The 26,783-nt window shown below is 45.3% G+C and overlaps 1 protein-coding gene across 1 annotated transcript; it reads right to left on the bottom strand.

Moving 5' to 3' along the window:
- Positions 1-6,976: 6,976 nt before the first annotated feature.
- LOC119393629 (uncharacterized) lies at positions 6,977-25,251 on the bottom strand. The gene is made up of 5 exons (XM_037660737.2): positions 24,884-25,251; positions 20,797-20,965; positions 18,019-19,257; positions 16,346-16,678; positions 6,977-7,119 (listed from the first exon to the last, which is right to left on the bottom strand). The coding sequence occupies exons 1-5, from the start codon at positions 25,222-25,224 to the stop codon at positions 6,985-6,987; spliced, it is 2,217 nt and encodes a 738-aa protein (XP_037516665.1). The 5' UTR covers positions 25,225-25,251; the 3' UTR covers positions 6,977-6,984.
- Between the last annotated feature and the right edge of the window lie 1,532 nt (positions 25,252-26,783).

Below are 26,783 nucleotides of genomic sequence, written 5' to 3' on the forward strand. Positions count from 1 at the left end.
AGGGTCTTTCTTCGAGCGTCTATTGCGTGATGAATCAAAATGATCATCTGTCCTTGTGGATAGTTATCGTGATTGGAGTGATGAGAAGTCGTAGAACAAGGAATGTCGCTGGAGCCGAAGTTTCGACCAGTGGACTTATTCTCGCCAGGGCGGGCTTAACTAAAACGAGTCCTTTTCTCGAAAAAAATGTCACCAGCAACGTGCCTTGTTGGACAAATAACACTTCAAGGCTTCGAGGCTTCATCTTCCCCTAGACTCCTGTTTTGTTTCGATAACTATTCTATGTAGTAACAAAACCGACAACATTTTTCAGAAATCCATCGGATGTCTAACGAAACCAAACCATCCTTTCTTCGTTTGAAATGCGTTCCCACCACCTCGGTTCCTTCTCCAATGCCTGTCTCTCTCGTATATCATTTTGCATTCCGCCTATCCTGTTTCTACTCTCGTCTCGTATGCTCCAAACTATGCATCAAGCTCTGCTTTCTTCTTGACGATGTCTTCACATTTGTCAAACTTTTGTCCATCTTGTTTACTAAGTCACTATTTTCCACATACTTTCGTAGCATTCCATTTCATCAAGTGCAGGGTAGCAAGCCGGATGTGGCTCTGGTTATCTTTCTTTTTCTGTCCCTCCCTCCTCTCTCTCTCTCTCTCCCTCTCTCTCTTTCGTTCTAGCTGCTGTGGTGGTGCGGTGGTTATGGTACTTCGCTGTTGATCAGAAAGTCGCGGTTGCGATGTCGGTCGCTACGGTCGCATTTCGATGGAGGCGAAAGGCTAGAGGCCTTTGTACTTAGATGTAAGGGCACGTGAAAGAACCTCAGGTGGTCGAATATTCCGGAGCCATCCACTATGGTGTTCCTAGAATAATGTCGAGGCTTTGGCACGTAAAACCCCAGATATTATTGCTGTCTTTCTCTCCCCTTCTTTCCCTCTCCCTTGGCTTCTCAACTTGTCTAAAAACGACAGAAGGTAGATAAATCGCCTTCTATTCCCTACTCATAGGGCTTCGATTTCGGCAGCTGCATAAGATCGCTATGTCCTTCCTTTTACCGAGTAACGACTGACGCACCCGTACTCCGTGGCCGCGACACGATATCCAATCACTTTCTCATTAGCGCTAAATTCGGAGGGTGGCAAACGGGATGGCGGCGGCGCTCGCCTCAATCCCTCGTTTTGCGCCACATCTAACAGACTCTCGGTAATGGCCTCGCTTCCAGCAGGTATGTGAAGCCGTACCTCAAGGGCAAGACAGAACTTGACCTTGAGGTTAACTCTAAAACGGGAATAATGAGCACCTGTCCGCCCGTGTAGACGAGCAATTTGGCACCAGTAATTAAGGGAGAGAAAAAGATCGTGGCAGTAAGTAATTTAGAACTGATGTAGGAGATGTAGTCGAACTATCCTACCGCACTCTTCTCCTCGTGGGGAACTTAGAATAAAATAAAGCAGTCTCAGTACAGGTAAAGGCATGAACTGCAAGGACGCAGCTGCAACCGCCAGCGAGACAGAAGGTCGAGTCTACTGCATTTAGTCGAAGAGATTGCAAGCGGTGAAATTGCTTATGACGCCTTTTGCATTGCCCTTGCACAATTGTCTTTAAATTTCAACTATTTTGACATAGCTCATTAAGCTATATGATTCGGTTTAATAGTGTGATAAAAAGTTTTTTTTTTTAAAAAAAAGCTTACGTCAGGAAGTGGCGGGTACCAGTCAACATTGTCAATGCGGATAGCATAACGCCGATTCGATGACACTCCATAACGTCGTGTAAACGCTTCAAGCGTGTCAGTGCACCGGTTTGCACCAAGAAAATCTTTGAGAAAACCGTCATCGCTTTGGAAAACGCGCTAAGCGTGTGGAAACATGAAAGCGCTCTCTTGCACACCGGCATTCTTCTGATGTATTTAGGGCATCCTTCAGATGTATTTAGGGCATCTTGCTTAAGCGCTAGAGGGCCCAAGTTCCAATCCCGCCGTCGTAACGTTTTGAACATTTTTTACGTCTTAATATCTTTAACAACATACTGGCGAAGCGCCCGCTACTAGACTACTAGAAACATGTATTGCCGCTATGCCTCAAAAAGCCACATTCAATAGTAAGAGACAACGGCGCCGTCGTGAACGCGCCAATACGACTTGGCGCGTTCATCATACAACGTACACTGCGCAAGAAGAAGAAATGGTAAAGAAGGAAACCCTTACAAAAATGAATTTAGACAGTCTATGGCCTATCTAAATCAATTTTTGGAGAGTCTATAGACTGCCTAAATCTATTTTTGTAAGGGAAGGCAGGAAGGTTAAACGCAAATGTTCCGTTTCCTATTATAGGCTGCCGATGCTGGCAGTGCTGTTTGATCAAGCGTGTTAACCTGGTTCTCCGTCATTGTGCTGACAATGAAGAACAGGACGGGACGATACCGAGATGGTTAACAAAGAGGAGCTCTGTTTCTTACGGGAATACTGCATGACACATACCATGCCGTGCGTATGCTCTCAGAGCACGCGCGGCGCGCTAATGACATCCTGCCCGAGTAAGTACTTCTCCTGGGCGTAATGTACGAGCACGTGCACAGTATGTTTACGACTGGCCGCGAGAGATGGCAATGCGTGCCAGGCTTTCCTTTTTACTTCTACATTGTTTCTGTTTTGTTCTCGTTTGGACTTGTTTCTATGGGAGGCCCCCACCCACGACGTGAGACAAATGAATCTCATCGAATGACGCGAATAAGTCCTTGCTATGAATGGGAACGCCCACGCACTGGACCTAATAGTAAATAATAACGCCAGAAGATACGGCAGTGGTGAATGCGTCAACAAAGATCATTCCTGCTTGGAAGGTTCGCTTTTTCCACATGGATGCAAGAATTTGCCGTGCTCTCATTAAAGAAAGCTGGGACCGTAGGCGGCTGAATTATGAAATAGTCCCCGCAATGACCTTCCCCCTCTTGGTTACCTTGATTAGTTCCCAAACGCACATTCCTCTTGGGCAAATCACATTTTGTATATATTCAACAACGCTAAAAGAATATCGGGGTATCTACGTCGGCACTTCGCACTAGTACCTCAATTATGTTATTAACGTACAAAACGCTATCTCACTCGAAACTGGAACATGCTGGCTCAGTCGGGGATCCAGGAAATTAATATTTTAATTATATGGTCGATTAATGAATTAATTACCTGGTATTCCGTACTTACACCTACTGACTGTACGCATTACTTAGCTTTATAACGTGTACTCTTGCTCTGCTGTCTTGTATCTGTCTAATCACTCTATTGCATAGTTGTGTTAGTTGTCATTTTAATGTAACTAGAGTTATTGCCTTGTTGCATCATCTCTTCGTTAGCTTATTACATCCTGTCTTAGGTATATATGGCGTGTGCTAGAAGGTATGTAAGAACACACACGTATATTTAGGAAAGTGACGCCAATAGGTGGGCCCCGGGAAAGCTTTCTCCCATGTTTTTCAGCATTTCTAGCTTGCGCATGCTTATTCTCCACTATATTATGTCCTTTTATACAGCTCTTTGAAGTTTGTGTTATTTGATGTTGTTCATACTCCAACAGCTTTTATAAATTTTCGTTTCCTCAGTTTGCCGTGGTAATTTTTTTAGGCTGAGGGGAAAATGGGCAATGAGTTAATGAACGATGTAGTGAACGAGCCCTGAACCAGCTAACATTACCTGACTATCATTGACAACGCCGTACTTTTGATCTATCAAACCAACTCAAAGCTCTCGTTAACTAACTCTCCCTGTGAGTGTTACCTCCTCAGCGTCACGTTTCGAGTCATTGTCGCTCTTAAATAAGCGTGGTGTTGTCTGAGAAACCTGGCATCCATTGGGCGAAGCAGGGACGTCTTCGCGCATTGGGAAACTGAATTTCAGTCTGCAAGCTCGACATAAAGCCCACAGTTTAGGCTTACCGAGCCGAGAGAGAAAAAAAACTGCAATTCGCTACGTTAGTTAAGAACCCGAAACATGACCCAATCGTTTCAGCCAGAGTTCAATGCCTCAGTTCTACGCGTTTTCAAAATCTCTACGTACGCAGCACAGCTCGTTAAACAAGCGTACGAGTGAGAAAACGCATACACCGGCAGGGCGATTCTTTCGTTAAAGGCACGAGGGTCCACAACTGCGGATTTCGAGAGTGTATATATAGGACGAAAAGAATAATGATTTATTGCGTATCTTGCGTGGCGCAGCAGGAGGCTGCATATAGCACTTACTGTATAACTCTTAATTTCGGCGCCGTGCCCATGAGTTCGTTTTGCAGTACCTCTAACAACAGCCATATAAAGTACAACTTCTTTTACTACTCGAATTTCTTCTTTAGGCATCAGCAACGCCTTGCGCGAAAGAAAGGTAATAGGAAGCGGCCGAAATGAAAGAAAGAAATGGCACTCGTAGAACACTAAGGAAAATGAAGAAATGTTTCTTGCTCGTGACTGTTGCCTGGGGAGTCAACCTAGTTTTACGGAACTCGTTATTACAACAGTAAAATCCTCGCTGGAAAGAAAAACTGCGCCTAATGGCTCTCATGAATCATACCACTCAAGTCCTAAGAGCAGCGAAGATGTGTCATGTAGTGAACACAAATAATACTCCAGAAAGGAGGTGAGCATTCTTTTTTTGTTTTTGTTTTTAAACGTTTTCACAGGTTATCAACTAATGCTGCGCATATATTACAGCGCACACCGCATTGTCGTAGTTTTATTGTGATAGCAATTACAAGGAAATCTATTCGGGTTTTTGCCGTCGTCTTCACGTTCCGTAAAAGTACAAACTGATAACATCGCCTCGCGCACCGTGTGTTCTACGCGTCGGTAAAAGCGCGAGAAAAAAAGCTCGCCTGAAGTATGTTTCACATAATTTTCTGCATCTTCGCATACTTTCCACCTTGAGTCAATACTGCAGTTGCGACGATTAGCTGTGCACGCTAGATCACAGTGACCATTGCGCGGTTAAGCCGGAGCTAACCAAACTTCTTAAGAGTGCCTTTTTCATGGATTTCAAAAACTAAAAAACTACTCTCGGCGAGTATCTCTAAGTTGATGTTAAAAAACGCCGTCATCACAAACCACAGTCAGCGCATGGCTATGAACATCATTATCATAACTACTGTAATTATCATGTAATTATCACTACAATTTCTGAGCTCAATGTAACTATCGTGTAATTATCAGTGCAATTTTCAAGCTCCTGACGGAGCGTCGTCAAGCTGAGACATCGCTCCTATGGGTACAAAATGCAATATGTGCAAAAACAGTGTTGCGACTCCATCTATGGACCACTAGCTCCACATGGCGGCCGTAAACAGAACGATTGCAATTGTTGAGGGCTGTGGGCAAAGAAATGCTCTTGCCCATGCAAAATACAGCGACAGTAACAAACAATAACTGTTTTAAAGATGCGATTTCGGTTGTTTCCCCGATATTCTTTCCATGGCTTCTTCACCGTGGGATTACAAATTAATTCCCACGGAGCTGATCATTGTTGAAACTAGAGTTATCTTTTTCTCTCGAGGTTCCAATGATTATCTGCTTTTCGTGGCATAGACGCTCTTCTCGGCCACTCCAACCTGAATTAATACAAAGAGCTCCCTAATTACGCAGGGCCAGCTCATACTGGGGACCGACAAGAAAGGCACGATCGTAATTGATGCAGCACCACCGCACGCATCCTCAGCCACTAATTAGGACAGCTTGCGCGTTGCGTGTTGTTTCGCGGTTCATCATGGGTGTGTGTGGTGTTTATATCAGAGGGTCTGTGCGCTTGCTAGAGGAGTTTTACTCGTGTAATTACCTTCGTGCATGTCTGTTGCGTGCGTTAGTCTCCAATTACTTAACTCCTAGCGCCAACCAAACATGGCAAATTTTGGGAAAAGTTGCATCCATGTACACTTGAGGCGTGCTTTAATTGGACGTTGACTTTCTCAGCCCACTGCTCTTCTCAAGCGAATGGCGCTTGGAAGCCGCACACGAATAAAGAACAGAGGGGCGCGCATTCCATACTAAAAATAAAGAAAATAACCGCTGGTTGAAATCGCGTTCAGTCAACTGCGTATCCAGCATATCCTGCACAATGTGTCACTGCGCACATGCTTGTACAGTGTGGAGATTGTTCTATTTATCGACGCTACAGCGAATGAGATTCCCGCTCCTGCAATGCCTCAGAATTATCGTCCCCCAGCCAAAAACACCCGCCACAGGTGATCGGTGACGTCTTGTATGCAACTGTTACTAACTATGAGCAGAAGTCATTCCGTCGAAGCATGCAGCGGGAAAAGGATCACAAAATCACTAGTTATCTGTTACTTCTCATTAATATTGTGTCTAACTAAGAAACGAGCCCTTAAAAGTAATCGTATTTCCTTCATTCATAGCGAGGGTCTCGTTCTGGCAGACTTGATGCCTTCAGGTAGTATGCGAGGGGTTATTGGTCAGCTGCCGGTTCATAAAAAGATCACGCGCTACGTGATGCCAATAGGCAGAAAAAAGAGTGTTCCACACTCGCCGCCATGGCTGCGATCGGCGCTGACTAACACTCTTAGGTTTAAATGCACATATATAGCCCATAAGGTGGACGGGAGGATGACCGCCGCCGTAGCTCAGTGGTAGAGCATCAGACGCGTTATTCAAAGGTCGCAGGTTCGGCCCCTGCCGGCGGCAAGTTATCTTTTCGTCCACTTTACTTTTGTCACACTTTATCCTCATTACAACAAATAACATCTATACTTTCTTTGGCATTTATGTCTGTTACTTCTCATTAATATTGTGTCTAAGAAACGAGCCCTTAAAAGTAATCGTATTTCCTTAGTTCAGAATAACACGACACAAAAGGAGGCCATGCGTAAGTGTTTGGCGGCTTGATGGCACTTAAACCGTTTATTTTTCGTTCTTAAATAAGCGAAAACAACGCGGTAGCAACGCTTAAAGATTACTGCAACAAACAAAAAACACGTAAGACCGCTCTTCGTTCCCTAAAAAGGCTTAGTAACAGACGCTGCGGGTGGGTCGGGCCATGTGAAGTTCGTGGTGAGCGAGTGTTGGGGCAAACACCTGAATGCCCTTCGGAAACGTGGCGATGCAGGAAGGGCGACGTTACACATGGCGATCTGCAATAAAGATGAGACGAAACCTCCAGTCACTTTATTATAAAGCTGTCACTTTGCTGACACGTAATCTCCGTATAGTGCTACACGTTAACATACGCGAATATGGTGAGCTTATTGCGAAGCATTGTTTGGCACTAAACACGCACATATTCGTGCTGGCAGGAGGTGTATCATATTGTCTGGACGCTGAGGGAAACAAGCTTTCTCAAGGTGGCAAACACATTTTAAACACAACTTTTAGTTTGTATTCTTTTTCTTACTCTGTTTTTGTTCTCATTTTTATAACGTACGATTTTTGCTGTAATGCATTTCATTTTGCGATGTATTGCTTTCTATATTGCATTTCGCATTTTACACTGTATTTTATTGTATTCCTGTTATTTCATTTCCTTTTTTAACAGTTTTTGCCTGCTAACCACCTGCTAGTATTCTAACAAATTTAGAATTAATTTCTAACTAAGGGTCTCGTTTTCAGCATTTATACTCTGGGAATCTTATCTGCATACAAGTATTTTGTAACTGATGCGTATGTAACCAATCAACTCCAACTGTTACTCCATATCCTGTATCCACAATCCATGTCCCGATATGAAAGCCTGTATGTCTCCTCATAAATCTGCAAAATCATGTGAGATTATGGTGTGGCGCTTAAACACATGCCTGTTCAATAATGACGCTCGAACCTATATCTCAGCATAGGCGTGCGCAGGGTTCCCCTTCAGGGGGGGGGGGGTCGAAGGGTCATCGTAACGCCCCCCTCCCTATTAAGTCAATGTATGGGGCAGATTTTGCGCCCCCCTCTTCTTAGGAGACCAAGGGGCGGCGCCCCGCCCCCCCCCCCCCCCCTCGCCCCCCACCCGTGCGCACGCATATGTTTCTCAGTACAACACCGGTTGTTCTGCCCACTAGGCCACTGGCGGAACTTGGCATGGCAGCATAACGACGTTACCACTTCCTTGTGTGCAAGAAAGTTTTTCTTATGTGGGAGATGCTATGTAACGTTGCGCCGCCTCGGGAGCAGCCGCAGTTCAACCAGTGAGCTTTCGCGATTTGCTTAGGTAGTTGTGGAACTGGACATCTTGACATCGTGGCACAATGAAATCACTTCTCATGCCACGGTAGTGAAGGCGTCGCCTACGCTGCCAACTGCCTCGACGCTGTCACGCATACGTCAGCGTGACACGCAACTCGTCTCATACGGACGTGTTTCTCCATTATTGATTGTTGGGGTTTTGCGTCCCAAAACCACGATATGATTATTAGGAACGCATGTTCCTCCATTTACTAACGCTGTCGAAAGAATAAGCGATGCTTGGTAAAGTGCAATGCTGGAAAAACGAAAATGTCTTTGTGACCAGCGAGTGAAGTAAGAACGAAAGATAGCGTTTGTTTTATGCACTTTCCGTAATCTCTTCGCCAGTTTGTGCGCTCAGAATGGATGCTAGATAGCAAGCTACCTGCAAATGGACTCTCTTGTCATCGGCGAATCGCAGGTTGCTAAGGTATTCTCCATTAACACGTATCCCTAACTCTTCCCAATCTAGAGCCATGAAAACCTCCTGTCAGCACGCGGTAAACAATTTTCCTCGCCAGCAGTGCGCTTCAGACATTGGTTTCACCAGGATCTATTACGCGGCCGCAATCGTCATGCATGTTTTATATAATTACTGGAAATAATCCTTGCGTCGACTTTAAAGTACGAAAGCTCCATGTCCGAAAACTCGTATATTTACGCCAGCATCACTTGATCATGTCAGTTCCGTCACGTCAGGGAGTCATTTAGAAAACAAATTTATTACTGTAGATGCAAAATATAGAAACTAATGCAGGAAATTTAAACCTGGCTAGGTTTTACTGCGCACGGGTATGTTCCTACTTTTCCTACATTATTTTAAGCTCCATTTACACAATCAGTCGAGTAGAATCCACTCCAAGCGTTATAGCTTTCTTATTCCCATGACACGCTCATTGGTCAAAATCTGTTGGAAACGGTCATAAAAAAATCACAGCATATCCACGGAGTGAATGATGATGAGTGGGCGAAGCTGCGGAGGTTCATCGGTAAACCGTGAATCTTCCGTGAATTCTGCCCAGTACATCATCACCGACGTGAGATCGGGCGCGTTTATACTAAAGGTTCGATGAGTTATGACGACTTGCAGCTCACTTTAATTTTACATGTACGCTGTGAATTTTCATTGTTTAGAAAACTATTTCTTTAGAAAACATCTGGCGTCTTTCGTTAAGCAGCTGGCGTCTTTTCGTTTTGCTTTACAAACATCTGGCGTTCTTTCGTTTTGCTTTTACAAAACATCTGGCGTCTTTCGTTGGTTTATTTCATCAATCAACGGCGTTTTGAACAAAATTTTTATTGTTTAATCACGCACAGGAGAAATCTCACCAGGCACTACCTTGGAGGTAAACAATGGCTGCTAATGGGAATGAGAGACAGAAGAAGTCGGCTTTTAGCTAACACTTACACTTCTACTTCTACTAACGTTTCCTACTGGAACATGCCAATGGCTGCTAATGGGGAATGAGAGACAGAAGAATTCGGCTTTTAGTTAACGCGCACGCTGCGAATTTTTTATTGTTCAACAACGCAGAGGAAAAATCTCCCACCGGCACCACCTTGGAGGTCAAAGCGTAAGACTGGTTACGCACTACGACTACTACGACTACGACTACGACTACGAGGGACGAACGGGTGCCGCCTTAAGGAGCTTCGCCCCTAAAAAATATACATCGCGTGCGTGCATTTTTCTTACGTGCTATACTTCTCATTGTTGGAACAACCGAACCCGTGAAATTTACCCGCTTACTATTGCAGAAACAGTTATAGAAGAGTAGATCTACGTTCAGCAGACTTACATGTATAAGCTGTGACATAGACAAGGTAATCAAGTTTATCTTCTGTTAGTTCGCATTGCAGCGAATGACCACGTAATTTTGCTTACCCACCACGTAGCTTTGTCCACCCTTCCACCAGGCGTTCCACTTAATATACACTGTTAAGTTTTCTTAACTCTACAAATATGATATATGTGCAAGAAAACTAAGTAAACATGTACCCGGATTGCGGAAGCTAATAATGCGTGGTGCGTGTAACAATGTTAGAATGACCTGCCGGCGAGGGAAATTATGATGTGTTATCTTGACCGCAAGCCAGTGACTAGAACAATGAGCGAAGTGTAAAATTTCCGTTGGACTATAGGATGGCACCTGATGCTACTTAGACGACGCGAAGTTTGGCGAATGAGCCCTTCCAAAGTTGCATAGAATTCATTCACCCGCTACGCACGGAGACAGTTAATTCGGTCGGAGTCGGGGAAAAAAACGACACGTTTATATGCTGCGGATTGATACAAAGAATAATATAAAGAACGACGAAAAAAAAAGCAACTAGCACACATATATTTAGAAACCGTCAGGGGCTATGACACAATGCAAGTAGCGAGATATTAACAATGGATACAAAAATTAGGACAGCGCGCATCGCAATTCGATAACAGTTCGAAAGCATGCGCCTAACAATGGCTAACTACAACAAAAAGTTCAAAAGTAAACAAAAGCTGGCATACGAATGGCCGGGAAACGCTGATATGTCCCAAGAGCCAAAAAGCCGAGCAGTCCCTCAAAGTTCTGACAAGAATTCTTGCGCCTGATGGGATTGCGGAGCAGTTCACAACTAGTCGTTCAGATAAGGTTAGGCGGCCAGGTGATACTGGGCGGCGCTAACCCACCTGCGCTTAAATGACCTTTCTTCGCCCCACGTTCGCAACGAGGGAAGGGGGGACCTCGATATGTGTCCAATCACGCGCACTTCATAGTTTCCAAACTATATTTGCCGCGCCCAGAGGCGAGAGTGACGCAGAGGCGAGAGTGACGATTGAGTTGATCACGTCACTGGCGTCTAAAGAGATTGGTAAAGGTACTCCGACTTAACAGAATGACAGACGTTTTGCCACCTATGCGAGTGGCATTCTCAGTAAACAGAGGCAACAAATTTGCGAAGATCGTTCAGTCCACTTGTCACAAACGTCCTTGTAAACGTCTGGTAGAGGGCCGCGGTTGTTACTAGCCGATGCGTCGCGCCGAATGAACCACGATTCCAGGAGTATTCTTTTTTTCCACCTTCGTTCACGAGCTAGTGTCGTCGAGTGCTTAGGTCGAAGTCATGCCCGGTGCAGAGGTGTGCATTGCTGGCGAAACGCCTATGTCATTTTGTAAACAATTGTTATGTCGGAGTAAACCTTAAGATAGTTGTTTGCATCCTGCACCTGCGATTTCCTCATGTGAACGGAGTGATGTGTTCGGTCCCGTGCAGCCTACGCGGCACATGGTCATTTCATCGTTTTATACCCCTGGCGCACGGACCCTCTAAAAAAGCCTCCTACGTGAGGGACATCTTCCGGAAAGGCGTCCATGTGCAGTGACCACACAGCAAAAAAGTATTTCTCTCCCGGCAATGTTTCTTTTCGGGAAAGCAGATCCCGCATCTACTTGGGATCTCGCTAACAGCGTGCATAACTGAACAATACAGCCTTTCATCGAAGGCTCTGTTGGTGCCGCCTAATCACCTCTGTGTTGTTGTAAATATGCGTGACCACACAAAAATGCACTAACGAGGCCGTGACGTCACCCTTTGTACGCCCGCATCACGTCGCTAGCACCGCCATATTGAATTGACCTTTAAGCAGTGACCTTTACTTTATCAATAGTGCGGTGCATTATTGTCTAACGCGTGTATTTTTTTCGTCTTCAAATGTTTTCTCTTTTGCCGATTTAACGAGTAGCGCCTCTTTTTCTTTTCTATCATTCTATTTTATTTTTATTTTGTATTCTTTATTTTTGCGGCACTCATTTGAGAAACCGGAGCTGATCGCGGAGACCACGAACCACCTTAACAACTTAGTGCGGTGACGTATGTCATCGGTGCAACTTCCTCCAGAAAAGGATTCTTCAGAGACTCTTCAGGGCTTACTGCAAAGTACTGTACTTTTTCCCCATGGTCAGGGGTATTAGGCAAAAAGACGGCCGTCTATGTTGAAAATGATTCCTTGGAGCTCGTAGAAGGGCAAGAGAGCGGAACGTCTCTGGCCAGCTGTCAGAGATCACCATCCGATTTTTGGGCCCTTCGCTAGCAAGATATAATCCTTTGATGTTCAAGACGTCCCCGTCGCGATGGTGTATTCACAAATACCGGCTCCACATCTTAATCCAGAGCGTCCGGTTAGTCAACAACATTTACTCCTTCGCGGTAGCAGGGCTCAGCTTGGGAGAGCGGAGCCCGTTAATCTGTGTGTCGCTGCTTCGCAAAAAGGCAATGCGTGGCACAACGTCTGTGTTTACAGGGAATTTCTGACGGCAGCGCGCTGCAAAGTCAGATAAACGTCTGCTAGGAGTCAGCAATGTCCGCACTAAAGTGTCTTTTCGACTGTGAAAAGGAATTCTAGAAAAAATCCGTGATTATTTGCGGCGCATGTATGGCTGTTTTGGTCGGCGGTACATGAGAGTACGAAAAAGATGGCTGATCCCTCCGTCATCGGAGTCGGTACAGCACAAAGTGAAACGTGTCGTCACAGAACTGGTTGATTGTTTATGGTGCATTGGTATATGAGAGCTTGTACAATGTCTGCTGTTGTTTGGTAGATATAGCAACGCTTGATGTGGACGCACCTACGTTGACGCCTAGTGGCACATCTCTGTACCGACGACTAACGCCCACGATCATGATTTAACCCTTGCGCTAGCTTAAGTTGTCAAGATATACCTGCACACCGCATATGGTGAATCCCGCACAAAGATGGCATCAACAGGCACATAATAAACACTGATAATCAATATGCACTCCTTGAAAGCGTCGTGAAACGCGAAGAGAAACGCTACGCGCGTCGTGTGTTCTCTCTAGCCTGGCCTGGCCGTTAATCCGCCTTTTTCACCACGCCCCGGCGCATGCGCTCTCCCCTAGCGGAAAAGTCACGAAACATCTCCTCATCTTGGAGGCTTTGCTTCTGGCAATACCAATTCTCCCAGCCCTTACTAAAGCCCTACAAAAACGGCAGAGGGCAGCACAGGAAAATGAAAGAGGCGGATTCTCTCAGGGCGAGCGGGGAACGCGGTGCGACAGCAAGGCGAGCGTCGGAGAGCTGTTTTAACACGAAAGTGTTTTATGCCGGGGTCCACCAAGTACATCCGTCACGGATATGACGTTGATAAAATGGACGCCAACGGGTGAGAAAGAAAAAAACCAAGAAAAAAATACCCCGCTGGGAATCGAACCCACGACGTTGCGGTCGCGACGGCAAGCGCCCGACGCCCTACCGTCTAAGCTAACTCGGGAGAGCCAGACACGGCGCGAACGCGCCTTATATCTTTCACGCATTCTCTTTTGCGGCGGGCGGAGCGGGGCGGTGCCGCCGTCTGTGAGATGTGAAAAGAAGTAATGCTTCACGATCGACATTTACTAGCGCTTACTTCGAGGTTGCACGCGATATCGGAGGTCATGGTTAAAGCGTCTCGGTACCAGAGAGGTAGACTGGCCGCGCTGGCGTCGCCGAGGCACCCTTAACGCAGTTACGTTCTTTGCCTTTGGCTTCATGTTAGCGTGCGTCGGATCATCGGAGTAGTGCAGCTTGCACGTGCACCAACGGGATTTCTCCGCCGCCGACTGCTTTAATAACGCGAGCACCGACTAACAAAACTGCCGCAATATGCGTTGCAGAAAGGACGCGATTTCGACGGGCGAATGTCGTGCCTTGGTGGAGCGAGAGCAGCGCCTGCGAGACAGAGGCCAGCGGGACGCACGCGTTTGCGGCTGAGGCTACGAACCTCTACCTCCCGTGTTGCTGAAGTGCAGTGTGTGTTAGTGTATGCATGAGCACAGGCGTCGGCTACCCATTACTAGAAAGCGCACACCGTGCCGTTTCTCTCCTTAATTGACGACACTTTGAAGAAGTGTATACCGGGTACCAGTGTTGATTATAAGCTTGTTGATATCATCCTTACGCGGGATTCACGACTCGCTGTCTCCAAATGTATGTTCACACCGTCAGCTACCACAACGGTTTAATCATGATCATGGGCGTTAGTCGTCGCGATAGAGACATGCTGTCAACATTGGTGCATCCACGTCAAACGGTGCTATAGCTGCCAAACACCAATAGACATTGTACAAGCTCTCATATATCACTACAGAATAAGCACTACTTCTGTGAAGACACGTTTCACTTTCGTGTTATACCGATTCCTATGACGGAAGGATCAGCCATGTTTTTTTTTTTTTTTTTTTTTTTTTTTTTATGGATGGATGCTATGAGCGAGGCTTTGGCTAAAGCCGCCGCGCCGCTGTGTGTTAAAGAGTTGACAAAAATTGCACTTCTGTTGGTACCGCGCCGAACGGGACGGTCGCAGCAACGGCGCGTTTGTTGTGTTTTTGTTTCTTCGAACCTGGTGGCACAGCTGTCACCGCCCCGGTATAAAGGCGACGCTCATAGCATCCATCCATCGAAGAGCGCTGCGAGAGGAAAGTGTGAAAGATAAAGGGCGCATTCATGTAGCCTCCGTAATGCGTTTGGCGGTAGCTCAGTGGGCTAAACGCCCGCTAGCCATCATCGCGTACTGAGAGGTCATGAGTTCGACTCCCGACAACGGAACTTTTTAGTTTTTTTGCCATCTGATGGCGTTCATTTTGCTGACTTAGTTCCGTGACGGAAATACGTCATGAAAGTCTTGGTGGACCCCGGCATGAAACACTTTCGTGTTAAAAAATTTGCCACAGCCCATGCCTTGTGGGAATCGATTTCATGCGAAGCAGTCAGCGAGTAGTTCTATGCTGATTGCCTTTGAGTTAAGCGTTACGAGGTGGATCGACGCGTTTTTGTAAGTCTAGTAGTTGTGTGCACATCGTCGGCTTACCAGTGACGTCGACAACACTGTCGTTTAAAGGGTAACGTGTGATCTGACTTAACGTCAGCACTCACGTTAGAGCACATATGCCAGTATTATCGAAACGAAGTGCACTATATGGTGCGATGATGTGAATATCATACCTACTTTCGTTAGGGTATTCCTACGGGGTTGAGCAACGCTTGAATATAGCTTGCTAAATCATAGGAATACACATGTGTTGTTTATTAGACTGCTATAAAAGCAAAGCCAGCACTGAAACCATAGACGTTAACCTGACATGACGCCTGTATCGCAGGAGTACATACATGTGTAGTGTTTATTGCTTTGTTATAAAATTAGATAGCGGGCACCACAACCACAGTTGACGCTGCATCGACATTACGCCTGCATAGGGTGTTTTCCAATGCAGTTTATAGACCTGGTGGGGTTCTGTAATAGAATACCTGACTGCCACGCAGAAAGCTTGGGTTCGATTCCTGCTGGGATCCTAATTTTTATTATTTCCATTCTTCGAGTCCACGTTGCCGATGTCAGTTATACTTAACGCTCTCGCATTTAAAGTACCAATGTTCGTTCTCGCCGTTTATGGGTAGATATAAACGGTCTATCATCTGTGGCGCATACCCGCACACCGCTGCCCGTGGTATACGGGTATGTGCCATACGTGTCTGGAGGAGAGGGTTTGATGACGTACGCGACAGGATTTTCACGTTATTCATGCTTTGATCAGTCGTATTCGCCAAACCCTCTTTCCCTCCCATGCCAATTTTGGACTACACCCAGTTAATTAAGGAGGCGACACGAGCACCCAGACGTACATAGATAGATAGATAGATAGATAGATAGATAGATAGATAGATAGATAGATAGATAGATAGATAGATAGATAGATAGATAGATAGATAGATAGATAGATAGATAGATAGATAGATAGATAGATAGATAGATAGATAGATAGATAGATAGATAGATAGATGGATAGATGGATAGATAGATAGATAGATAGATAGATAGATAGATAGATAGATAGATAGATAGATAGATAGATAGATAGATAGATAGATAGATAGATAGATAGATAGATAGATAGATAGATAGATAGATAGATAGATAGATAGATAGATAGATTATGGGGTTGTCAAGCCCCATAAGCCTCCACCTTGGCTACGCCCCTGAAAGTGACGGTGTATTTCTGAACCGTTTTATTTCTGTTAGTTGTTCTGCTGTACTGACCAACACTTCTAATCAACTCCTATATGTATATACCCATCTCCATGACCCCAATGCTTACAAAACGTACGCGTGCGAGACTTACGCTTTTCTGGCGCTCATGGGCGGGTTTCCCGCAGTGTGCGAAACAAGCGAGGTAGAAGAAGAGCTGCTCAGGTCGGAACCTGCGGAACGGATTCGCCACGTCCCCATCGTCTAAGGAAGGGTCGTGTCCACCGGTCGCAGCAAAGCGACGCCACTCGGGCATATCCGGCACTATGCTCGCCACGTGAGCAGCGATGCTTGCCGTGTAGAGGGCGTTGTACTCTTGCTTGCTCTCTTCGTGGAAGATACCGCTGGCTTTGAGCACAAGTCTGAATTTGTACACGTCCGCGGCCAACTGAAGTTTTTCGGTTGTGCCGTTGCTTAACCGGATGCGCTGCACAAGCGACACAAGACGAACACACTTTCATCAACTTTAAGGGCATATATAGCGGGATGCAGTACATATTATAAGTGATTATAAAAGCAGCGTGGTATTTTTAATACATCATTTCTATGTGACCACCCGCCATGGTGGTCCGCTGATTATGGTGCTCGACTGCTGACCCGAAGGTCGTGATATCGAACCCCAGCTGCAGCGGCCGCATTTGAAAATGCTTCAGGCCCGTGTACTTAACTTAGATTTAGATGCACGTTAAGGAACCCCAGATGGTCAAAATTTCTGGAATTTTCCACTACGGCATCCCTCATAATCATATCGTGGTTTTGGGACGTTAAACTCCAACTATTATTATTTGTTTGCGATCACACCACATCATTTCTATGTGACCATGCGACTATATATGTAATCAATAAAAACCTTGCTTTCAGGCTTCCTTCCTCTCTTCACTCAAGTGTAACCAAAAGTAACAGATTGATTGATTGATTGATTGATTGATTGATTGATTGATTGATTGATTGATTGATTGATTGATTGATTGATTGATTGATTGATTGAGTGAGTGAGTGAGTGAGTGAGTGAGTGAGTGAGTGAGTGAGTGAGTGAGTGAGTGAGTGAGTGAGTGAGTGAGTGAGTGAGTGAGTGAGTGAGTGAGTGAGTGAGTGAGTGAGTGAGTGAGTGAGTGAGTGAGTGAGTGAGTGAGTGAGTGAGTGAGTGAGTGAGTGAGTGAGTGAGTGAGTGAGTGAGTGAGTGAGTGAGTGAGTGAGTGAGTGAGTGAGTGAGTGAGTGAGTGAGTGAGTGAGTGAGTGAGAGCCCTATGCGCCTAGATTGTGAAACAAGCCGGAGGGAATAGCTAAATCAGTTTTTTACGACCTGCGCTCGTGCAATAAGTACATTGGGCAAATCGGGGGAAATAAGGATTGTCGCTCAACCGAGTGTGACAAAGCTATGGAGGCAATCCATAAGGCTTTCTCAAAACAAGCGCTACGAAACTGAAGGAAAGTATGTCTTAGTCTGGGATCTGAACCTAAAACAACGCCCCACCGAGGGAGTCACTCCACCACTTAGGCTAAGCGTTAATTCCAGCAAATCGCAGAGTGAAGATGAAGTAGTGATATTTCGTCGCTTTCACTGAGGTCTTTATAAGCGAATTTGAGTGCAAGGGCGAACATTTATTATTTTCTCTGTTACGTAATGGCTGCTCACTTATTAACCGTCAAACAAATTCTCTTTCTCAGTTGTACTGAAGCACCGTGTATATCATGGCACAATATGTAACGGGACTGTTAAGAAGTGTGAATCTTGCCTCGCACTTTCAAGAGATAAAGATGACTCACTTGAAAATTGCTGTCGTAGTATATTGCCAGTCGAATCAGAGTGGCCATTTGAGCAGACACATAGATTCCCGCTAGCGCTGCAATCACGGCGGCTGGGTGCCAAGGTTCGTATACCGGTGACGACGTTAGGTAGTGGAAGAGTGACACTTCCCGAGTCACCAACAATCGGTACACATCATCACTGGCGATTCCTGGCACGTGGTGGATATTGTTCCGCGGCCTTCGCAGCGACTGCTTGAAGAACGTTGCTGTCGCCTTTGCAGCCGCTCTATAAAGGTCGAAGAACGGCGCGTCGGTGTTGTTCGGAAGGTAGGCCACCGCGTAGTCTAGCATTTCCCACGTGTTCGTCATGTTGAAGGCGTTTGCTCCAAGCCGTGACAATATTGGGCTAGCAAATGCTTTTGTAACGCCGCCGTACGCGGCTAAAAACGAAACCATTGAGCGCGCCGACAAGCGCGTGACAGTCCAGGTGGGCCAGAGGTCCTTCTGAGCGTCTCGGTGCAGCTGCCACTTCACGAGCGGCATCAATATCTCCAGAGCTTGCATGCACATGGACAAACGGTGGTAAGCTTCGCTGGTTCGGCCACCCACATCGACAAGCATGCGGGGTGTCAAGCGCCTGGACACTAGCGGCGATACAGCCCAGACCACGTAAGCGCCTAGGAACAGTTTGAAACTTTCCTGATACCCAGTGTGACTTAAGTGATCCACGTCCAGCTTGACAAAGAATTCGGGCTGAAGTAGGACAACCTCGTCTTCGGGCCACAGCTGCGACTCATCGGGCAGGTGTCCATTGATGGCCGTCCGCAAATCGAGGTCTGTGAGGCTGTAAAACCGTGGCACGGCGGCGTCCTCCCAGAATAGTCGCACGAGGTTCATGACGTCAAAGTGCGTCTCCAGCACTTGCCGGATCATGCTCGAGTAGGACTGTCCCTCACGGCCGACACTCTCCGCGCAACGCCTCAGGTAGTCGTCTTCGTTGCCATTTTCCCTGAGCGCCTCCATGTCGGCGATCCAGTCGCTAAAGCGTGCGTCCAGTGTTATGTAGATGGCGTTCGTGGCCGGCCGGGTTGGATGCCGGCCCACGTAAAAGGCCAAGAACATCGGCATACCGAATTCCAATGACGCCGTCACAAAAATGTTGAGCAGCTGCTGCCGGTTTGTAGGAGACTTCTCCGGCCACGGAAGACCCAGTTCGTGGAGGAACGAGTTGACACTCGAGAAGTCGTTCATTTCCACCTGCAGTTACGGAGATTATGCTAAATTCTGGAACGTACGGAAGGCCTAGCATGTCACTACTATGCAGTGCAGCGAGTTGTCATACCTGCGCCTGCTATTGCTCGAGACGTATTCTAAGCAATGTGCGGTCGCTGAAAGTTGAAAAAGCTGCAGTAGAAAGTAAGGAAACTAATCTTATGAAAAATATAAACCATATCGATAATGCATCATGTGCGACTTGGCGCGATTTTTTATATTGGTGATATATTGCAAGAAAATACATCTTTCTTGCTCTTAAACACAGCTTGAAGCAGCAACTAGGGTAAAAACCTTCAAGATAGCGCCGTAGTTACCTGTGTCTGCAACAAACATATTTCCCTATTCTCCCTGTTTGGCGTCGTCAGAATTCACACGGATGATTGAGGACGTCATCCCACACATAGTTATCCCACCGAATGTCTATTTCTGTTAGTGGCCCTTGTAGTTGTTTAAAACCCCTACCTACGTTCGAAAAAGACGGGTCAAAGAAGGAACAAAGTCGTGCAACAATTCACTCGTCACTAAAAGCAACGGTAATCATTGACTACGACTCACGTTGCGTTGCGCACCAGTGAAAATACAGTGACAAGTGTGCTGACGACGCCTTTACGCGGAAATCTTCGCACACCCTTCAGTAGCTAAATGCCACGAACACGGCACTGCCAACTACAACTTACAGTACGTTCACGACTGCGAGTTTGAGATCATGGCAAAAAAAATGCGAGTTTATCATGCTCTAATATTTCTTGCATGAGTCCAAGGTTAGTGACAACCGACGCGCCGAGTGCTTTTTGCAACGCAGCCACTGCCACCAGGCAGCCTACTTCTGGCAGCGTGGCAATGTTGTTCATGTTTAACCAATCGAGTTTGCCTTCTTGTACATAGTGCTTTTCCGAGTTTCTTTCACTTGCATTTTGCAACGCCTATGATGTCGACGATGTAATCTATTTGAATCCAACTACCTAATTTACTCGCCCACTACCAGTTCTGGTTATCAATAGCTAAGTTTGCTTTATTTTCACTAAATGATGACCAGTGATGACTAATGTTAGCTAAATAATTACTATTGCTGGCGAATTGGTGGAGACGTATGGCTACAGGCTTGCTAGTACTGGTTTCTCTCGGCTAACGTGCGCAGAAGTCGGCTAATGCTCGATATTTTGATCAATGTCGGCTAAATAATGGCTCAATGATGACGAATTCCGGCTAGTTTCTGGCTAATATTGACTAGTATTGGTCATCTGCTCTTACAAGAGCAACATGGCTTTGATTCAGTCTCACTCCAATGATTCAGTACTCTCCTCTCTCTCTTGTAAGACCGTCGTCATGCCTGCGCACTCCTTATCCAACGAGTTCAGTGGGTGACATTTGTCAATGTTATTTTTTCTTCCCTTTACTGATATGACAAAGTTCGGGCCAACAAAATTATCTGATAATTTATCTCAGCAACTTGCTTATAGTATAATCAGGATCGTATCTCACACTCGGTACGTGCCACCGGTCATAGGTATACTTGCTCACCCGCATCAGGCACCGGTAAATGAATCCTGCAGCCTTTCCCCAGGCCGTAGTCGAACGCGAAGGGATTTTCTTGAGCATCATGTTCCTGACGATCCTGCGGCTGAAGGCGGTCTTGTAGTTCTCCAAGGGAGAATGCGTTTTTGCGCTGTCCCAGCCGGTGCATACGTGCCTACAAAAGGAAAAAAATTATTCAATGCGTGGCATTTCTTAGCGAACCTTAGGCACTTCGAGCGTTTCTATCTACGTATCAATCTATCTAGCCGGCTACATCTGGGTGCTCTCGTGATCGCCTCCTTAACTTGGTGTAGACCAAAATTGGCATAGGAGGGTAAGAGGATTTGACAAATATAACTGTCGGGTCATGACATGAATAACGTCAAAATCATGACGCCTACGTCGTCAAACCCTTTCCTCCATACACGTATGGCACATACTGGTTTACCACGGGCCGCGGTGTACGGGTATGCGCCACAGGTGATTGACAGTTTATATCTGCCCAGGAACGGCGAGAACAGACATTGGCAATTTAAATGCGAGACCGTTAAGGAAAACCGACATCAGCAACGTTGACCCGACGAATGCTAAGAATAAAATTTAGGATCTCAGCAGGAATCGAACCCAAGCATTCTGGGTGGAAATCGAGTATTCTACCACAGAGCCTTGCCAGGTCTAGAAACTGCTTTGGAAAAACAGCCTATGCAGGCGCAATGTCGGTGCAAAGTAAATTGTGGTTGTGGTGCTGGCTATCTAATTTTGTAAGAAAACGATAAACACATATGTGCTCGGCGTCATATCAAATTAACATCTGTGGTTCCAGTGTTGGCTCCGCTTTTATAGCAGTCTAATAAACATTACATTTATATTCCTGTGATTCAGCAAGCTATATTGAAGCGTTGCTCGACCCCGGAGGAATGCAAAAACGAAAGTTACGTAGGATATTCACATCATTTCACCGTAAAGTATAGTTCGTGTCGATAATACTGGTCTATGTGCTCTATCGTAAGCGCTGACGTCACATCAGCGCTTGAATTACTCTTTTAACGCCATTTTTGTCTACGTGTCTGGTAAGCCCACGATGTGGAAACTACTACCACAGTTAAAAAAACACGTCGATTCACCTCGTAACGCTTGGCTCAAAGCCATAAAATAGAGCATAAAAGTACTTGCTGACTGCTTCGCATGAAACTGATTCCAGCAAGGCGTGGGATCTGCCGAATGTTTCTGACAGCGCCCGCACGCGTTTAAGAAAATGAAAAAAAAAACAGAAGCCTGTTGTTCCATGTAGTTCTGGAGAGGAAAAGTAGACGGTAACCAAATCCTAGAGTTTGCGGTGCCTCTCGACCATAAAATAGACAACAGAAAGGTTGCTGTGGTGTCCTCGAGTTTCTAGTTTGCAATATCGCATACTTTGCAGAGATATCTAATTTGTCTTTGTAGAATGATCTTTCATATTAATATTTTCCAATTACTAGCAATAAGACTTCTTAATAAATCAGTAACAGTTAACATTGATTTCCAGATGCGTTTTGCCGGTATAAGTAGTATGCCTATTGCCTGCTTATAAGAATGTAATAGTATCTGAAATCCTTCATGTGGAGTTTTCCTTCGCTTTATATTAGGTCTCTACTATGAGTGCTGGCACATACGTCCGTTCTAACTTTACCAGTGGCTGGTATAATTTAACCAAAACTTTCCAGGCACAAGTTGTATCTTTTCGTTCCGATGATATTTTCATTGTACATTCGTGGAAAACTGAAGTGTGTATAGTACAATTAGAGGAGGGTTCAGAAGGCGCACACAGCTACAGCTCAATCTTCAGCTGTCCTCCGAGTTTGCTGATTGTGTGCGAGACAAAAGTGAATGAATGCGTCAGCAAACGTACCATCGCTCTAGCGACAGCGGATATCAATACATTGTGAATCCGCGTGAAGTGCTTTTGATTTCCTTTCTTCTAACTCAACGCCTCCAACGCCTACGTCATTATTTCTCGACACAATGCATTTGTTCACACTGCTTTCTGTCGACAGACATATCTCCTGCTAACCGAATGTCATCGTTTAGTCCAGTCAGAGTCTTCCAGAGCGTTTCAAGTGAGTCACCAAAAGTTGGAATCGCATTTTCTCACATATCTCATAACGGAGACAGCACACAGAGTCGCGTAGGCTAGTTCATCATTTTCCGTTCAGTCATGGTTATTGAGGAAAATACATGCCGTGCTCCGACCACGAGAACTGTGCCCATGATTTGACAGCTAACATTAACTCGGGCAAACAAGAACAAACAGGTCAAACAGCGCCTGTGTAGTGTGGTATCATTTATGTGCAGTTTGTGAGCTGTTTTGGAATAACTATGTGTACGTACCAACAATCCCGCCTAGCCACCGTATTGAAACAGGTCAAATGTTGACCCTGGTCAAGGCAAGTCTCCTTGTATTCAACAGTGGTCAAGTAACAATATTCTTTGTTCAGTAATTTGCATTCATTCATGTAATTCACAAGCGTTTAATTTCCCAATGCGTCGACCAGTCAAAACTGGATTTTCTTTGAGTATCTCTTAGCGATGTTAGCAAACACTCAGCATCGCTGAGTATTGCTCAGCGATTCTGAAGTTCCTTCAGTACGCAGCTGGGTGATTCCACGTAAGATCGAACAAACGATGGCTGGTCGACCTCTCAAATTTATTTCAAAATTTTATATATTATTGCCTGATGAGTGGAAAGAAGAGATCCGCAATTTGTTTTGCCGGAAAAAATTTTTTCGAACCACAGGAAATCAATAATGACGAAGAGGTGGAGTGGAGCGCTCATCCGCTCTGCTGTTTTGGCCAACTTTCGTTATGAATTGCACAAAATATATTAAAGTTAGGTAGCTGAAATTTATTTACCTAAATATATGCATGTTTTTGGTTCTGCTCAGGTATTCTTAGTTTTTATGTGTAGTGCAGATGTTTTTATAAAAAAACCTCAAAAATGGCCCAATCGGCAAAATTTTCGTTACTTTGAAGGTCTTTATCTCAATAAAGCCTTGTAGCAGAGGTACAAAAATTCCGCATTACGTTCTTCGCATGCGTATCTACCAAACTGCCAAATCTTGTATTTATATAGCTTTTCAGTAAAGAGATATGATCGGGCTAAGTTTAAGAAAACACCGAACAATGAAAACTTCTGACGACAATTAAAAAAAAACCCCATTTTTTAAATTTCTTAAACTTTGTCCACTTATTCTCCTTCACATCAGCTTTCACAATCATTAAAAACATGTTGCATAATGTAGTTGCACTAATAGTTACGGCCCCTCCAATGAGACCCTTAGGCAAGGATGGGCAATTCTGACTTCTTGCCCAGCAAGTGTATAAAATGCAGGCAGGATTGAATTTCTTTTTATTAAAAGGTCAACAGGTACCTAAAAAGGTGTCGCCGCCACTGAAGACGTTAATTTTGAAATTATTTGGTCACTGCAGCGGCCACGAGCGCGGAGCTACCGAGTAGGCGCGCGCGCACCCGAGATGCTCGTTGTAAGAGACGGCGCAGAGACGGCTCAAAAATTATATAAATACAAGATTTGGCAGTTTGGTAGATACGCATGCAAACAACGTAATGCGGAATTTTTGTACCTCTGCTACAAGGCTTTTTTGAGATAAAGACCTTCAAAGTAAAGAAAATTTTGCCGATTGGGCCATTTTTGAGGTTTTTTATAAAAGCATCTACACTACACATAAAAATTACAAATACCTGAGCAGAAGCAAAAACATCCATATATTTAGGTAAATAAATTTCAGTAACCTAACTTTAATATATTTTGTGCAATTCATAATGAAAGTTGGCCAAAACAGCAGAGCGGATGAGCGCTCCACTCCACCTCTTCGTCATTATTGATTTCCTGTGGTTCGGAAAAATTTTTGGCGGCAAAACAAATTGCGGATCTCTTCTTTCCACTCATCAGGCAATAATATATAAAATTTTGAAATAAATTTGAGAGGTCGACCAGCCATCGTGTGTTCGATCTTACGTGGAATCACCCAGCTATGACTAAGGTCTCAGTCGCTAAGCCTCAAATACATGCTCGAAGGAGAAAAACACACTGCTCACTGGTAAAAGTCATCGCACGGGTGGACTTTGTGGCTGACCGACCGACTCAGCTCCTGGGCGATGGACTGGCAGCCGCTTTCGCAGGCCCTGAAGCGAGCCATCAACAGGACAGGAGGGGTGAAAAGCGCCGCCGACATGGTCACGCCTAAGCCTACCAGGAACGACGCGTAGCGCAGGGAATCAACGGCTTGCGATTTGTCGAAGACAAGCAGCTCCTGCCGCTGCTCGTCAACTAACCGTCGTCGACGGCCTTCTCGTACCACAGGCCTCATTGGCAGGTCATCGAAACTGGTTCGTCTCCTCTTCAGTCTCGAGGCGCCGGTAGAGGTCTCCGTACTCATGACGGTTCAGTGCTAATTGCGAAGCTCTGAGCGACGTTCGTCCTGCAGCCTACTGCTTGCTCTTTTCTTCTTCTGCGCGTGCTGCCTTGTGCTCAAGTACGGGCATTGTTCGCTTGAACTCCTAACCCTCTACAGGGGCTCACTTACCGTCGTGACGAATTACGCAGCACGGACAGAAAGAGACGACAGACGAGCGCTAGACAATTTTGTGTAGATGTAAATCCTTAAGATCTGTTGTCCCGCACGAACTCTTTGAAAGTGGACAACAATCGAGCATTTCAAAATAAAATAATTTAAGGCAATGTGCTACTGGCCCACTTGATTTATCATCCCTTTTTGTGACGGGGTACGGTGATGGCGGGAATGTCTGACCAAATTTAACTCGCCTTTCGTAGAAGCATTTCTTGGTTACCTACCGTATATAGTCAAATACTGTCAGTACTGTTTATAGTACTGGTTGAATGACGACTCGTAATAACTCGTAATAACTAACTCTTGGCTAAAGCTGTTATAACAGTAGTCTCTGTTTTTTTTTATCACTCTGTACATTTGTTTGGCTTTCTGTATAGCACAACTGGCGGAAGCAACCAGTCAAAACAACGACATTTGAATGACTATATGAATTTCTACGGCGTGACACGAAGTCGAGGGTTCGATACTTTGCCTTGAAGACAACTTTTAGATATGGACGTAACGCAAAAGGAATCCGTGTGTTAGCATTGAGATGTTCTTTGTGCACAGCAGGTCATGGTTCCTTTCTATAACCCTCGACTATGACGTTTCTCCTAACCCGATTTTGCCCTGGCGAGTTGAATATTACTACTGAATCCATCTTTTCACCACCTTTGGTTATATAGTGACCAAGGTGATTAGTAAGGTGAAGACTAAGTCATATTCACATACATCAGCGTATATAATCACACACTTGATCATAATTAGACAAATGTTCCAATTTATTATGTACTCTGTACGAACCACAGTATGCTTATGTAGCAATTGCGCAGTCCATAATCTCAGTGCCAGGTCATCACGCGACAGCATGCATGCCATGTAAACAAAAAAAAACTCCGCAGTTATGTATCGCATGCCTTATTCTTATCATAGGCTCTTATGCGTAAGCAATACCGTCCTAAAATTAATTCTATTAATACATCATTTGCTAAGTGAAGTTGAGGGGAAATTTCAAATCAACGCAAAATCTTTCGACTAGCTTTAGATTGTTCATCTGTCCGGTTCGTTTTAACGCAACCATTGATCGTTGAAGGCTGCAAACAAGCTGAACTCTACATGCGTTTGTCGGCGTGGATGCGTTTCTACGTGATATGTACCCAAACGCTGAAGCACTTTATATCACGAGGTAGCCACATTGACGATCATTTGCGAAAAGAAGAGGCCGTACTCAACATCACCGAAGCGCTCGCTGTCTCGAGTGGCGCCGCATCCAATTTCCCAGCGCCCAAATAACGACGAGGTGTTTCTTTCCTCATTTTTGTCCGTAACCATCAACATCGCTCTTCTGAAGTGAAGTGGATTTGCTTCGCAGGTATGGACGAGCCCGG

Source organism: Rhipicephalus sanguineus, chromosome 5 (genome assembly GCF_013339695.2).
Source record: "Rhipicephalus sanguineus isolate Rsan-2018 chromosome 5, BIME_Rsan_1.4, whole genome shotgun sequence".
Classification (NCBI taxonomy): Eukaryota; Metazoa; Arthropoda; class Arachnida; order Ixodida; family Ixodidae; genus Rhipicephalus; species Rhipicephalus sanguineus.